At 23.5% G+C, this 16708-nt stretch overlaps 1 protein-coding gene across 2 annotated transcripts in view; it reads right to left on the bottom strand.

The window, feature by feature from the left end:
• Nucleotides 1-2481: 2481 nt before the first annotated feature.
• The window catches only part of LOC129968880 (rab GTPase-activating protein 1-like), a 29789-nt gene continuing 15562 nt past the window's right edge, over nt 2482-16708 (bottom strand). The window contains exons 11-25 of one of the 2 annotated variants that reach the window (XM_056083195.1): nt 16037-16178; nt 15354-15598; nt 15153-15266; nt 13315-13389; nt 12751-12876; nt 12471-12614; nt 12344-12385; nt 11533-11661; nt 10014-10100; nt 9798-9908; nt 9377-9472; nt 8135-8218; nt 6729-6800; nt 4815-5006; nt 2482-3679 (exon numbers count right to left, since the gene is read on the bottom strand). In XM_056083195.1, the coding sequence (XP_055939170.1) occupies nt 3539-3679; nt 4815-5006; nt 6729-6800; nt 8135-8218; nt 9377-9472; nt 9798-9908; nt 10014-10100; nt 11533-11661; nt 12344-12385; nt 12471-12614; nt 12751-12876; nt 13315-13389; nt 15153-15266; nt 15354-15598; nt 16037-16178 (1800 nt within the window). In that variant the 3' untranslated portion in view covers nt 2482-3538. Of the gene's footprint in view, nt 3680-4814; nt 5007-6728; nt 6801-8134; nt 8219-9367; nt 9473-9797; nt 9909-10013; nt 10101-11532; nt 11662-12343; nt 12386-12470; nt 12615-12750; nt 12877-13314; nt 13390-15152; nt 15267-15353; nt 15599-16036; nt 16179-16708 lie in introns of both variants that reach the window. The other variant, XM_056083194.1, reaches the window with a different exon arrangement.

Raw genomic sequence — 16708 nt, 5'->3', positions numbered from 1 at the left:
TTACTGAAGAATTTAACTTGAAATGTGATACAAATATACATTTTTTTTTTCAAAAATATAGATTTTCAAATTTAGTGTAAAAATGTATGGAAAATTTCATCTTAATAGTTTATTGCATTTATTTATTATTTATAGCATTGCATTTTATTACTTAGAGCATTTATTTATTATTTATCGTGCACAATCACTTATATATTAACAGATATAGATCAAAATTTGATCCTTTTTTTGATTCTGGGTGGTCTAAACATCAAATGTGAGATAGGATATTTTAGCACTAATTATACTTTCCCTGTTTATTTGGAAGAGCCATATAAAGGCAGGATTGGCTGTCACCACAAGTCTAGGTTGATGCAAAAAAATGGCCAGTGATAAAGTTTACTGGTTAAATTGATATAATTAGTTGAATAAAGAAAAAAATAATTCAAGAATAAATTTTCTGTGGCCAATTAGAAATTATAGACCAATAAATTTTTTAAAAGAAAACATGTACAATTTGTACACAGCAATAGTGTATTTAATTTGTTGTTTGCAGCAGCATTTTTTTTATCAATATAATTCAGTGAGGTAAATTTCTTAAAGAATATACCATTTTTTATTAAATCTACTTAGAAAATTATAGAATGTGCCAATCTATGGGACATTTTTTTAGGAAGATAGATTTCTAGGGGTAGATCATAGAGAGAATGAAAATTTAAGACAAATATAATGTGTGTGTGATGAGAGAGAGATAATGCAACTTTGGCATTTTTCTCAAGGGTTCTAAACGCCTCATTATGTTCTTGATATTTAGCATGCAAGAAAGTAAAAATACATTAAAATATCTGTTAATAATGATCAGTGAGCAGATACAAGAATTGAGAAAAGCTTTTATAGGCTAATACAATGGTACTGATTAATGATTTCATAGAAATGCTCAATTGTCATTTGATAATTTATATTCCTTATGATGTGTCAAAACAAATAGGAGGTTCCATTATACTATTTATGTGTATTATGATGATGTACATGACTATAATGTTGACATTTACAATGGCTAAATATACTGAAAATTACTATTCATGATATATACTGAAGTGCCAAAAATCATGAGATAATATTGTGTAAATTTACAAGTATGCTATGAAATATGCATTCCCATGAAGGTCAAATTTGAATAGTTCTGAAACTGATTGAGAGCATCTATTGTCTGAATATTGCCCAATACTGTTTTCATTTGTTATTTGCTTCATTTCTACATATTAGTGTTTCTTCCAACACATCTTGCTGACTGTTTTTGATGATTGAGTTTCTGTGTGGCACAAGCTTCATTAGATAATGGATCCACTTTATCATCAAAGCATTGTGATAACGTGATAGGCTTTTAAGGTTGTGAAAATTATTTTTTGTACTTCAGTTGGGTTTTCTGGTTACAATGAGCTAATCATTGAGGGAAAAAAAGTTACTCGGAGAACATTTGTAACAGTTTAATGGATTTTCCTACTTGAATGGTAATGGAATCTCTCGGAATAATTTCCCATGTTTTTGATTTTATATTATTTGGAACTAATTTATTTAACATAATGAATAAATTTAACTCATGAGTTGGTAACCAAGAGAGTCACATACCAGTTCCATAAAACATGTCTGGCATATATATGATTGAAAGAGCTATTTATGTACACAAGATTCATCACTTATTATATTCTCGTATTTTATAGGCTGCTATTGAAACAGCATGAGCAAGTATATTTACTTACTATACTGGCAGACTAATAATTTAATGCTTCACTAAGTTCATGATACCCTTACATGGTATAAGAGAGTTATTCTATGATTTTTGGTTATTCAGTGTATATATATTAAGTGGCTTATTGACTATTAATGGTGATATTTTCATTTTAGTTTATGTACTTACAAATTGAATTTTATTAATAAAATCTGCTTTGCAAAAAAATATGTTTCATTGCTTTTTTGAACATGCAATAATAAAATGCAGTTTATAGCTTAAGTATTTGTTAAAATGACTTTTATTTGTAATAACAACATAGTTTTAAGTAATGCTGCATCCTTATCCTTCAAAATGTTTACAAAGTGCACAATTTAATATGCAGTTATGAAAATAGTCAATGACAATCAATGTTTACAATTTATCAAATACAACATCTCGGGAAACAAAAAAAGTTTCCTTTGCACTTAAGAAAATAAGCACTTTCCGTGTTGTTATGCACCCTGCTATAATATGAGTAATATTAATTCTTTAGACTTATAGAAGTTTTTACTAATTGATATTTTTAAAATCATACCAAAATAATCAGAAATCCACCAGTTAAAGAAAAATTAATATTAGTTGATAAGTATTCTTCTTTCCTAGCCATATATAGACCATTTGAATAAATCCTTTTCTCTCATAACTTCAAATTTATTGTGTTTCAAATGATTAAAATAAGACAAACATATGGTTTTGAATTTTTTTTATATGCCTGTGACTAGAAAATAAACATTACAAAGAGTATAAATATATATTTCAAAATAAAATACAGAAACAAATATGAGTAATAAGAATATGGATTATATTAATATTCGAATATTTCGAAAGACATGTCATGGAACAATTTTTATACACATTAAAATATTGTATCGCTTCACATAGATAATAGGCATGTTATACCATAATAACTTTAACAATATATCACATTATTGTAAATAACATAATTAAAAAATCTCTATATCTGATTTGTCTTCAAGTTTTTAGGCAGCATACATTTCATTTTTATTGGCAACATATTCATAAAGACTAGAAAACAAATTGTTCCCTCATGTCTACTCAATAAAACTAAATTATAAAGATGTGAGAATTCAAAAAATTGATGAAAAATTCTTTCAAACTATTTATAAAGCATAGAAAATATTTCTAAGTTACATACCATTAAAAGATTATATTAAACAGCAAAAAAGAGTTTTTCTTTTTTTTTCAAGCTAAGTGTATCAGTAAATTTTTTTCCCTAATCAGCTGTTTTATTTAGATATATAAACGTACAATTTCCTTAAATGAATACATATTAACTTAGCATTCTGGATGCTTGCTATGTAACTACTCAATGCAAACCTGAATAACTACATGCATACAAATAAAATAAATTTTAATAAACCAAAAATATTTTGCATTTTTATAAAATAATGTCAATGTGTTACTAAATATAAAATTATATACAATATTATATACAAAATGGCACTATTACTGCACACATTGAACATAAATACTTTCTTGGTTCAAAAGAGTGCAGAAGTTCTTTTTATTCAAATTTTAATTTGCTGGGTAATATGTTGATAATAAAATCTTTTGTTTACATACATATATTCCAGCTTTAAAATAATAAGAACTATAAGCTTTAATAATACTCTAAAGTGCACAATTTTATACAAAAATCTTAACAGATGGCACTGTCATCATATAAGCTTGGTATCTGGAATGTAAGCAATATAGTGTTTCATAAATAAATGCAAATAACAAAAGGGAATGAGTGGAATGACTAATAATATATGACAATTTGAAAAATCAGGTAGAATCTTTAGTCTCAGCTGCAGAAGAACCTTCTTTCTTGGTTACATCTTTTAAGGAAGACCATGTTTTATGTAACCAAGTATTTTTTGAAGCTTGAATTTCAGCAACTGCATTGTTAAGTTGATGAATGAGGTCCTAGAATTTTAAAATATTATTAAAAATAATTTTACAACTTCATATTTTTAATTTTTTTTTATCCAACAGATATGCCTTCTTAATTTTTACAAACTGTAATACAATTAATATATTAACTAGTCATTAATGAATTGATAATTAAATATTAAATTTGTTCTCTGATTTTCATAGATACTGATGCTTCAGAATGAATCTAAAGAGTGTTTACATGCCTAATATCTAATCAATAATTTTACATGATTGGAAAATTTAAATCATAAAATATTTAAAATATATATATATATATATATATATATATATTCAGAAGTTATTTCTGATTAGAGAAATTTTATTTAATTATTTCAAATTTATTTCTCTCTTTATTATTATTTTACTATATGTGTTGTTCATATCTGATAATTTTGTTGAAAAGTGTTGATAAGCATATGCATGTACATTCCTATTTAAAATGTACCATAATACATGCACATTTTTTCAATGAAACAAAATATTAAAATTTATTTAATAAATTATCATGTTCTTAACATTATTTGACTTTTATATGTTATATCAATGATAAATTAGGATTTTACCTTGTCTCCTTTACTCTAATTTATCTTAATTAAAATTTCTTATGATGATAATTTTACTCCCTATTCAGTCCTTATATTTATAATAAATAATTTGCAAATGAATTCTTCAATTAAGAAAAATAACAAATCTAACTGCTAAGAAAAAGTGGTAGGGTGCTTTTCTGTTTCTTTATTGTAATCCCTATTATCAAAAGCGTTTTATTTTATTCTAGCTTGTAATCTATAGATTAATATTTTATATTCAATATTTGTTAATCATTAATTGCATTTTTAACTTGATATCACTAATCGAAATATTAAATTTTAATGCACTTTCATATAATTATCAATACTTGATTTTCATTGTTTTAAAATTTTATTATTTAATTGACAGACATTAAGAAATTGCTTGGGATTAATAAACTTTATATCTTGTTATAAATAGAAAAGTGCATTTTTTTTTTCTTTTGCATTTGCTTCAGATAAGTAGTTAGATAAACATAATAATTTCACATAACTTTCTCTTAGTAAGAAAGTATTTGAAATAAATTCAATGAAAAACTTAGTTCATATCTTATGCATACCTGGTTTTTACATTCTGCTTCCACTAAAGCCAGTTTGGTCTGTGCTAATTCAAGTTCCAACTCACGTACTTGTCTGTCATTATCTACAACATCAACATTTGAGCCATTTGTCAAATTGCTATTTGTTTTGATAATAGCATTGTTGGAAGAAAATAACTTCTGAGAGCATCTTTCACAGCCATCAACTTCTTCCTGAAAAATCAATCAGATTTTAGAAACACAGAGATATATACAGAATAAATTATTTCTAAATTAATGCAACAGTTGCATTTTTATTCTTGATACATATTTTTTTCAGTTTAAAGCTATTTATCTTTTGTTTCCACAAACAAGAAGTAAGATTTGGTCATAACATTATTTTAACCAAAGTAGAATTGTAAATAATTCATTAACTTTTCAGACATTTATAAATTTGCCCCTCTCTTTTAAATAAATAATAATTTTCCTCTATTTAGATATACACTATTTGGCAATGATGAATTTAAGCACTTTGCAGCTGCATACAGTGCAAATTACTCTCCCTTTAATAACTGGTTTCAATAATTCTTTATGTAATTAATGTGCTTGTGATTTATTTATTTTATTTTATTTTTGTAATTTAGTTAAGTTTATGTAAGTTTTTATATATCTTTCATATTTATATCATAGGAAAAACGATGGAAGTAATAAAATTTAGTAAAATTAATCCTAATTACCAGTTAAGCATTTTCCTTATCTACAAATAGCATTTATTTATTGTAAGGATGTAATAAATTTCAAATATATACAAGACTGAAAATTTTTTTTACTTCACAGGACTTGCCAATTGGAATATATCATAGCTCATTAAATGAATAATTGGTATTGAAATATATTATAAATAATAAATTAATTATACATTAATTTATTTAATAATTTGATGTTAACACAAATTTCAGTCCTAATATTTTATAATTCATAAAATTTAATTTTTTTTTTCAAATTTATCTCTTCTTTAAATAGGCTTAAAACTCCCTACCATCAGCTTGCCTTCAGGCTCTAGATAATCTGAAATCCACCACTACTTTTTGAAAAGAATTTATTTGAATCATAATTATAACATTCCTAATAAAAGATAGATTTTTAAAAATGAGATTTTACTAATTTTAAAAAACAATGATTAGTTAACAAATTATGTATCATTTTCTGTTCTAAGAAATAAGAATGCAAGTTTTTATTTTTAATTAATTCACTCCTGTTTCAGCAAATATCTTTTTATAAAACATTTTAAAGCTGTTATAAAAGTAGTAAATTTTTTGGACATGTTTAATAATAGACTGATTGATAAGTTATAAATAAAATATTACATATAAGGATAATAAATTGAACTGTGTATATTAAACCATGTTCCTCAAATCGTATACTACTAATATGTATACGTATAATTATGTTTACAAAGATATCCTCAATTATAGTACATATACTTCACAAACCACAATGCAAAAAACTGTTATATTATAATCTTTAATTAATTAAGCATTTTTCAGCAATGGGACTTTATGATTTGCTCACCATGAAAATTTACTGAAACAAATGGGCTGCAATAGAATAATTTCTAGTAAATGATGCATTGTTTTTACCTCATTATAAATCATTTCTAATTATAAAGTGAAATATCTATAAAGTCATTTTATTAATGAAGCTCATGATTAAATAAAATTAAGCAAGCATAGAACAATAAATCTTTCATGTTATACATAATAGTTAAGCTGCATAGTAAAATCATACAGTAAAGAAATCTATTAAAATATGAAAAAGTCAACTTGAAATGTCAAGAAATTAATGAAAATAGATAGATGAATAATAATTAGCAAAAAATAAGGAGAAAAATGAGAAAGAAGATGTTCCAATATTATTTCTAGCTAATTTTATAAAGTATTTATACTAACAACTAACCTTAACTGAATTCACAAAATCCTGAAACACCTTTTGCTCCTTTTCTAATCTACAGTTAAGCTGACTGCATATCTAAAAAAATAACAAAATGATTTCAAAAACATGGTAGAAACACTTTATTGACAAAATTTTAATCAAAAATAATTTTTCCAATTTTATATCCAGAATAATTTATGTTCTATAAAATTCTTTAATCTGTTTAGACACCATTAATTTACTTTTCAGTTTTAGCTAGCACATAGTTGATTCCTCATTTATACAATTGTGTTATTTTATTTTTCAACACTTATTTAAAAAAGTTTTCAAGAAAATTTTCAATAATTTAAAAAGGAATTATACTAATCTATATTTTAAAGCATTCTAAAATTCTCATACATTATTAAAATAATCAACAATATTTTCATTTATCATATATTAAAGTTAACAATGCCATATTAAGCGATACTAATCATAAGCTTTGAAATGTAAGATTAAAAACAATTTTTTCAATATGAAATAAGTTAGGCTATAAAAAAAATTATTTGTTTCAGTAATATATACTAAAAAAAAAGATAATGGCTATCAATTTTAAAGACATTATAAAGTATGAAATTACATTTTGGAACCCACAAAGTTAAAAATACTTAGTTGTTAACTATGAGATAAACTAATCTTTTATGTGGGATCAGTGACAGGTTTTTAACAGAATGGCAGTATTTATTTTTATTTATATACTGACTTGTAAATTAAAGCATTTACATAGATTTATATAATTTATTATGTAAATGTCCTAAATTAGTTTTTAATTGACCTTATACAAGTTTGAAATCAGTTTCCAGGCAATTACATGAACCAAGAAAATTTGCAGGGAAAAATGTTCTTTTTTTTTTTCAAAGTATTTTTCAATATATATTATAAAAATCAGTTGAATGTCTAATTTGATTTCTTATTCAGAATAAGGAAATATATAGAAAATGTTATTATTTTTACAATAAAAAAATCAAAGCTTTATGGGTGAAAATTTATGAAATAATTTATTAAATTGTAACCTTTTACTTTAATACATATTTTTTGGTCTATTACATATTATTAGTGATGAAAAGATAAAGATTGAGAAAAAAAGTGCATAAATTACACAATTTATTCAATAATGCTGATGATATAAACTGTTAATGCTACTTAAGTTGAAGGTTTGATTTTTGAAAAATTATTCCAGTAATTAAAAAATTACATAAGTAATATTAGGAAGAAAGCATAATAAAATATATTAATTAGAATTATATTTTCTAGTTAAAAAAAGTCATTAGCTAATAAAAAAGATTTCAGGAGCTAGTCTTCAGGTTGATTTAAAAATAATTTTGTAAAAAATGTTTATACACACTTAACTATTATCTGAAATTAAAAAAAGTATATTTGAATATTTTTACCTGTTTATATTCAGATATGATATTGTTATTTCGAGAAATTTCACTTTCTGCTTGCTGCAGTTCTCTTCTACACAACTCTTTTAACTATAAATAAGAAAAAAATAAACAGCATGATCTTTTAATATATAATTATTATTTTAATTAAAGTAATGATCTTTTAATATATAATTATTATTTTAATTAAAGTAATGGATTTACATGATTAATGGAAAAAAAAGCTCTGAGGCAATAACAAATTTATAATCATAGAAAAGCAATAATTAAAAAAAAACTTAAGGACTTTATTAAATGATATTGTTCAACAGATACAATTATGAATTAGAATTTTTTTTAATATTTAAATTATGAATTTCCTTCATACTTTACTAGAAATTTCCAAACAATATAGGCAATAATTCTAAGACAACAGCATTATATAATCTATAAATAAATATAAATAAAAATAAGTGAATTTATTTTATAAAAAACAGTTTTTAAGCATACATAAAACAACAATGAATTCTAAATGCCTAATATACATAAAAAACATTTTTTTTTTCATTTTTTGCTTTAAAATTTATATTTACAATGTAAGCATTGTTCCTGTTGTTTAATTATTATTTTGATAACTGCACATAACAAAATTGAAAGTAATTATTTTTTGAGATAAAAAAATAGTTTGCTTGAATAACTGCTTTTTTTATTTCATTCATTTTAAAATTTGATAGAATACTGGCAATAAAAGGACAACTAAAAAATAATACAGAAAGTTTCAAATTTTAATTTAAATTGAAAATGCTTCAAATAAATTTAGAAGTTAAATAAACATATTTAAAATAAAACCATTTCTTAAGAAAACACAGATAATTATTGAACCATACAATAAACACATCAATTCCTCAAACACATTAAATAAGAAAATAGAAATTTTAAATTATAGATATAAAACAGCAAATCATACAGAATGAAAATAAATTAAATAAAAAGCTAATTGATGAAGTCTGCAAAATAACTTAATAGTTATACTTTATGAAAACTGGTTTTGAATACCATTTTTCTTTTAAAAAAATATGATAATAATAATATACAATGCACAAAAGGTGTTTAAACAACTAAAATATATAAAAAAAAATGATGAACACTTAATAAATTAATTTTAATTCACCTACTTGCTCATGCAAAATTTTGTAGATATGAAAATTTTTTAAGAAGCAAAATAGAAAAATAAAAGCAAACTGCTCTTAGGAAGCATACTTGGTTTACTTCAATTTCCAGTCTTTTCTTTTCATCTTCTAATTCTGTCAAAGACTTTTTTGTTGTACTCATTTCCTTACAATATGATTCCACTTTTTCTAAGGCCTGGGAAATAATACATTTTAGAAAGAGGATAATAATAAAAATATTCATTTTCAAAGAAAAAAAAATCAAATTTGGAGAACCGTTCAGGAAAAGCATTTAATTAATGATGAGACTAGAAAAATAAACACAAAAGAAATAAAATAAAAAATAAATTAATTATTACTTCTAAAAAAATCACTATTTTCAAATAAAATATAAAGAAGGTGAAAACTAATTAAAGTTAATATCTATGTAAAAAATACAAATCCATGATTTTGACAGATTTAATCTGTTGAAATAAGAGCAAATTAAAAATGAAAATAAAAAAGTACTTTCATATACTTACTGATTTTAATTCATTTCCAAGCTGTGTTTTAACATTAATAAGCTCATTTGCCAAATCATCATTTTCATGCTCTAATCTCAGATTACTTAGCTGGAACCGACTGTTTTCTTTCTGATAAATAGTGAAAAAAAAAAAAAATGAATTTTAATGCATATGAAATAGGTGATAAAATTATAACTTCAGAAAAAGAAAAAAATTTAGAGATTATATATATACTTGAAGTTTAGAGACAGGATCCTCTTGGAACTTTCGTTGCTCTTTCAAAGAAGAATAATCTTTGGCATACTTCTTCAGTTTTTTAACCTACAATCAAAATGACATTTATTACTATTTTCAGCATTATTATGTGCAATAGCAAGAATAATTAAAATAAAATTATTCTGACAGTAAAGTGGTTATTTAATCTAAATATATCATTTTCATAAAGCACAGAAAGCTTTAAAAAATATAATTGAAACTTTCTGTTTTTCAATAGAATGAAAAAAAAAAAAAATCATGACTGTGGTCTTTCAACATAAAAGCAAATGTGCAATTAATTTAAAATGTCAAAATTTAAAAGAAGAATGAAGTTTTGAAAGCCTTTATTGTCTATTTTCATATTCTTATTTGTACGATGTGAAAACAACTAAATGGAAAAATATTTAAACTAAAAATCTAGGATTATAAAATAAGAACGAGAAGATCTTTTTACACACAGATAAACAACTGAAACAAACCATTTAAAAATAAGGCTGATGTTTAATAATATTTATAGTATTAAGTAATGGGAAGAATGAGAAGAATGGTAATTATATTTAGCTTACTATTTATTTACAAAAATATTTAAACATAAAATTTTTATTAGTACATTGAAGAATAAAATCATTCACATTGACCAGCATTTTCAACAGAAAGTGAGAAAGATGGGAAATAAAAAAGGAAAAGAAAAAAAGATATAATTTAGTTCCTCATTCGGAAAGAAATTTGGAAACAAAGTATTAACCTATATCTCAGTATTTTTCAACCTATAGCATTTCACAGAGAAATTTTAGACTCAAGAAGAAATAGAAAATGGGTGTATTATATGTTAAGCTTTAAATATATTATATAAGCTTTAGACCAACAACAATAAGAATTAATTTCTGATTGGTACATAAAGAATTTATTGAACACAGAAAAACAGTAATTATATTGAATTATGAAACTGCTGCTCTTGACACCCAAGAAAATTTAAAGAATATTTAATAAAAATGTTTTAAAAATATGCTATAAATTGTAAAAGGAACTGAAGCAATTAATCATTCCATATGCTCTAAAAGAAAAAAAATAAAACGGCAGAAATTCATTTTCAAGTACTGCAAAGAACTCTGAAGAAAGTTAATACATTTTTAAAGATAAGTAGACTAAATATATAAAACACTATTTAACAAAATAGATAAAAACATAGATAATTAGAAATTAATATGAAATGAAGTACCAGAATTACAGTAACACATTTCTATACCAGTTTTTTTATAATACTTAATCATCCTAAATGATAATAAAAACCTATGATGCTGATATGCTAAAATAATATTTTAAGAGTTTCTATATTACTTTGTCAAACCACATATAACAATTTCCAGTAACTGAAAGGGGAATTCAATCTTTGTTCAAAAATTATATTAATAAAAAAAATATTTTTTCCAAAAATTTAAAACATAATATAAAAAATAAATCTTTGAATAATAAGTGTTAGAAAAGAAAACTAACTAACTTTTATATTTATTGCAGCAGAAAGTAATTCTCTTGCATTATTTTCACTTCTGTATTTTTTGGGAAGAGTAACTCTAAAATACTTCAAAATGCCTTCAAAATCCAAAGCTAGTAAGTCTTTTCTTGACAACTGAAAGAAATATAATAATGCAACCATTATATATATAAATTAAATAAGAATAAATTTTATAAAATATATGCATTTTACAATTAAAAATTTATTGTAAATTTTATTTATAACAATTATTTATGTCTCATTATATAACATTTTTAACAGCCATGAATTAATGAAACAGTGCAGGTTTTCATCAATTATCTTAGCAAAATCTGTCTGTTTAGACATTTTTTTTATTAAAGCTTTAAGAACTTTTATATCTGATTTAAGATCTTTACAGTATACTTCTTTCTCCATTAATGGTTAATGACAAGTATCAGTAATACCAAAAGACAAAAATTTAATAATCAAGGAAAAGTCTGAAAAATTTAAAATAATTACACGTTGTAAATAATTTCTTAAAACATATTCCAATGACAACACCTGTCCAAAGTTTCATTGATAATGATGAAAGCCATAAGCAAATTAATCCATTACTCTCAAAAGAATATTTGTTTTTAGAACTTATATAGATACATGTGAATAAATGAATCGTATAAAGAAGCAAAGCAATAAAATACACAAGAATAATATTTAAATATTTTTACAGAAAGTAGTCAGTAAAATAAATTCATTAGCTAATTATTTATTTCATTGTCAAAAAATATTAAAAGAATTAAGTAAATGCTATATTTACAATGGAAATTATGAAACTCACCATTAACAAAGCTAAAGCTACCTGGAATAGAGTGTCAATACCCTGCAAATGAAAAAAAAAACTATTACTGAAGCAAAACTTAAATGCATTAATAGATATATAAATTCAAAAATAAGTAATCACTTACATCTAATAAGAAAATGTCCAAAATATAAAATACAACAATCAGAGGAAATTTTGATGTAAAAAGGGTAAGGAACCACTGAGATGCAAACATGTGCATTTCAATACCCAAATCTGTAAAATGAGCTTGCAATTCAGGAATTTGTTCCTAAAGACAAAAAAAAAAAAAAAAAAGATAAATACTGGTTTCTGCAAAGTAAAAAAACTGTATTTTATCTATGTACACATATATAAGGCAGAGTAATTTTTTAAAATTTCATAGAATATTTTATTATTATATTTACCTCAATGAGTTTTTCTAACTGATAGAGATGTAAATGCAATTCTTCAAATCCATTTTTGAAAAGATTTCTTAAACCATATTCAAACATGATTTTTACAAGTATGCTAAATGCTTGCTCCTCAGGTATCTACAGAAAAAAAATGTTTACTTACATTTTAGAGAAATACAATATAAACAACATTCCTTTGAGAAAGAATCCATTTGACAGTACTGGAGAAAGGCATTAAATTAAAACTGAATGGAAATACAAAAAGTTCAAGATTTCAGAAATAATTTTTTATAACATGGCAACAAACATTTAAAATTATTCATTTAGAAAACTCAAGTGATTAATCGATTTTAGAGGTTCAATTATAAAAGAAATACAAAAATCTACATATGAAAATGTTAAAAATGTAAATAAAAACAAATAAAAATTATGCATTACAAAAATGAATTATAATCACTTGCCAAAAAAGAAATCTTGAATGCATTTAAAACTGTAAAAAATATAAAAGAAAATTCTTTGATTATTAAAAAAAAAAAAAAAAAAAAAAAAACATTGAAGAAAGATAAAAGCACTTACATGTAACAGCAGGGCAGCAGCAAGAAATGACTGTCCTTGACAATAACCAATTTCTGGATCATAGACTGAATAAGCCTAAAATGATTACAAGAAACTTCATAATGAAGAAAAATAAAGCACTGAATTTATCTTAGCATGACATTTTGCAGAATATTAATCTAAATGTATAATAAAAAAGAGAAAGTTAGAAATAGCAAATTTTTTGTTTCAGTCTTTAATATAGCTTATATTTATACAGTTTTTTTTAATTAACACTGACTCATAAATATAATGACTACTATTGAAAGCATAAAAGCAATCATTCTTTCTAAAGTTTATTAAAATACATAAAAGAAATTTGTTCTATTTCCTAAATTACTTTAATGTAAATGAGTAAAAATAGATATATGAGCATTTAATTTTGATTAATTAATTATTGTGTTAAAATTATCCACGCTTGAATGTATAAACATAAATATTTAATTTTGCACCTCTTAATACATTCTCAAAGCAAGTAACAAGGATGTTTTTTAAAAAAGATTTTTAATAAGCAAACATTAAATTTTTGTGCACCAAAATCTAATATATCACTATGAAATTCTAAATGAAAATTTATTTTATACATTACTAAAAATTCTCACATGAAAATAATGCTTATTATAAGTGAAATAATATTTTTCCTTACAATTAATTTTTGCTATATGTAAAATGGAAAATCTAAAGCTAAAACTATGCTTACTCCAAAGAATACATATTATACAAATATTAAAAGAGTGCTGATAATATTTTCGGATTTTTCATATTTAAGAATCGTATAATCTTTTTGTAAACATTATTACAGCATTAAAATATAATTCTTAGATTCTAAGATAAAGAAATACTTTCAATTTATATAGAATCGAGCTGAGATTACTGATTAGCAAAAACATGAAAACATAATTTTGATTTACTTAATGTAGATTATTTTTGGTAGAAATGCCAATCATAAGGCAGTTATGGCAATTTCAATAAACAAATGTATATAGATGGATGCTTTCTAATTTTATCATACAAATATTTGGTTATCTGACTATGTTTCTAATAATTAGTGATGCACAACACATTAAAATGTTAAACTGAACAAGATCATGCTTGTTATTAACAAGAAAAACATTATGTTTCAATTTTAAGTAAGTATATGTACAAGTATCATTAGGTACAATTCTACAAGATAAAAAGATCTTACTTTTTCACCATAAATATTTTTTTTAAAAAGAAAGGAAGAAAATCTGTACTTTTAGTCTCTCTCTCTCATAATGGCATAACATTTACAAAGCCTAATTTAAAAACAATAATATAACTAAATCAATTCATAATGCAATTTAACTAAAATAAATTTTCGAATATCTCAGTTATTAACAAATCTCTCTTTCCTTTCTTAAAAATAAATCTATATTTCATATCCAGCCAAATCATTAGCAGAAGATTTAAAAATAATTTTAATACTTCAGTATGCCTCACAGATTATTAAAATCAGTGTATAACAGATATTGACTAATTATATTTTACATAAGAAATTTTTTAAAGTTTTTCAGCATATTTTGCCATTTGATATAAGAAAAAATTTAATTAAAAAAATATTAGAAAAGTCATATGTTGACTTAATTTTCATTGGATATATAGAAAAAGGCTGACAGCAGAGCAAAAATTCCATCTAAGTCACTTTCTTTTTCTTTTCAAGTGCTCAAATATATATTAATTTTAAATAAATATTTTCAGCAATTTTTTGTTGAATAAAAGTAATTCAATTTATAAAAAAAAACAGGAATAATAATGAAAAATAATTAAACAAATATCATAAAACAATAATAGAATAATACCTTGCATATTTTGTACAACGATTCTTGACCAATTCCTCCAATTGTTTTAAAGTAATCATGGGCTGGAAAAGTTCGGTTAATGTCTCTTTGAATAACACTACCACAAGAAGATTCCTTTAAAAATAAAACCCATATATAACTTTTTTCTGGTGATTAAAAAAAATCAATACCAAACAAAAAGTATTCATTAGATTTTCTTACTTTAGAAATTAAATTTTTGTATGTGTCAACTATTTGCCGGTCATCTATGCAGCCAGCAAGTAATTGCCAAACTTCACCTCGAAGAGCTTCAGGAATACCTCTTCTAACTAAGGGAGCTAATTGTTTTGGCCTTTGTTTAAGATTTAATCTCCATTTTTGCAAAACTTCAGCCCATCCTTCCAATTCAAATGAAGAGCATTCTTTACTGACTTCCCCAGTTCCACTTGGCAATGGTTCATCATTATCTAAAATATTAATAAATAAAAAAAACTAGCAAATAGAATAATTTTTGTTAACATTTAAAAAGTATTTACATGAATGTTAACAATTCTTTTTTTTTTTCCTTTTGAAAAAGATATATTAAGTACAGTGGAATCCCAATTTTGAGTCTCACACCATTAAACTGAGTTATATTACTCATCAAGATGCATTATGCAATAAAAAGAAATAAAAATAATAGACTTCATAAATTTTTTAAACTTTCATTTATTTTAAAACATTAATAAAAATTTATACTCTATTTTTCAATTTTCAGTTTTGTACATCTCTTCTAGCAGATCTCATAAATCGAAAAAAAAATTGAGGTTCTACTGTAATCACTAACTAAAAACATTGAAGTGAAATCAATTCTTATCAAAGAAATCTCTAAGACATAATACACCAATAAAGATTAATTAAATCACCTGATTCAGTGTCTTGGTCATGAGATGCTAAAGAATGGTCACTTCCTTGACCATATAAAGCTGATGGAAATTTTTTGCGTGCAGAATTTTCTAAGCTAACCACTTCATAAAGAGTGTTTCTATCACCTGCATCATTCTCTAACTATTAAAAGAAAGAGAAAGAAACTTTATCTTTCTATTCTTCCAGATATTTTTAAAAAGATAATTAGATTTATCAGATAAATTCAAAATGGGAAAACAAATGCTTTAATACTTTGCAAAATAAACTTACTTTTTTTTTCACTAAATTTTTCTTAAAACTACACAATTTTAATACTATATAGCTTAATATATTTCTGAAGATTAAAGCTTAATCATACAGACCATAATAAAAGAATATTTGTTAGAAGTCTTTTGGTAAGTCTTAATATAAGTCTTACCAATATAATTGTTTTTAGCTAAAACTGTCATATGAATATCCCTGAAATAATATTAAAGCATTATATATCTAAACCTGTTGTTTATTGTAACAATATGTTGCTTCCAACCCTACTGGAACTAAAATATATAGCTTTTAAATATAAATTTAATTATATAACTCTAAAATATAATTTCTATGATTAGTTATTATGATTACAGTACAATTTTTCTTTTACATTCTTGTCATTAATATTTCTATTATTGAGTATCTTT

The sequence above is a fragment of the Argiope bruennichi genome, chromosome 5 (assembly GCF_947563725.1).
Source record: "Argiope bruennichi chromosome 5, qqArgBrue1.1, whole genome shotgun sequence".
Lineage (NCBI taxonomy): Eukaryota > Metazoa > Arthropoda > Arachnida > Araneae > Araneidae > Argiope > Argiope bruennichi.
Note: the sequence above shows the minus strand (reverse complement) of the source record. Positions and strands in the feature narration are given on the sequence as shown.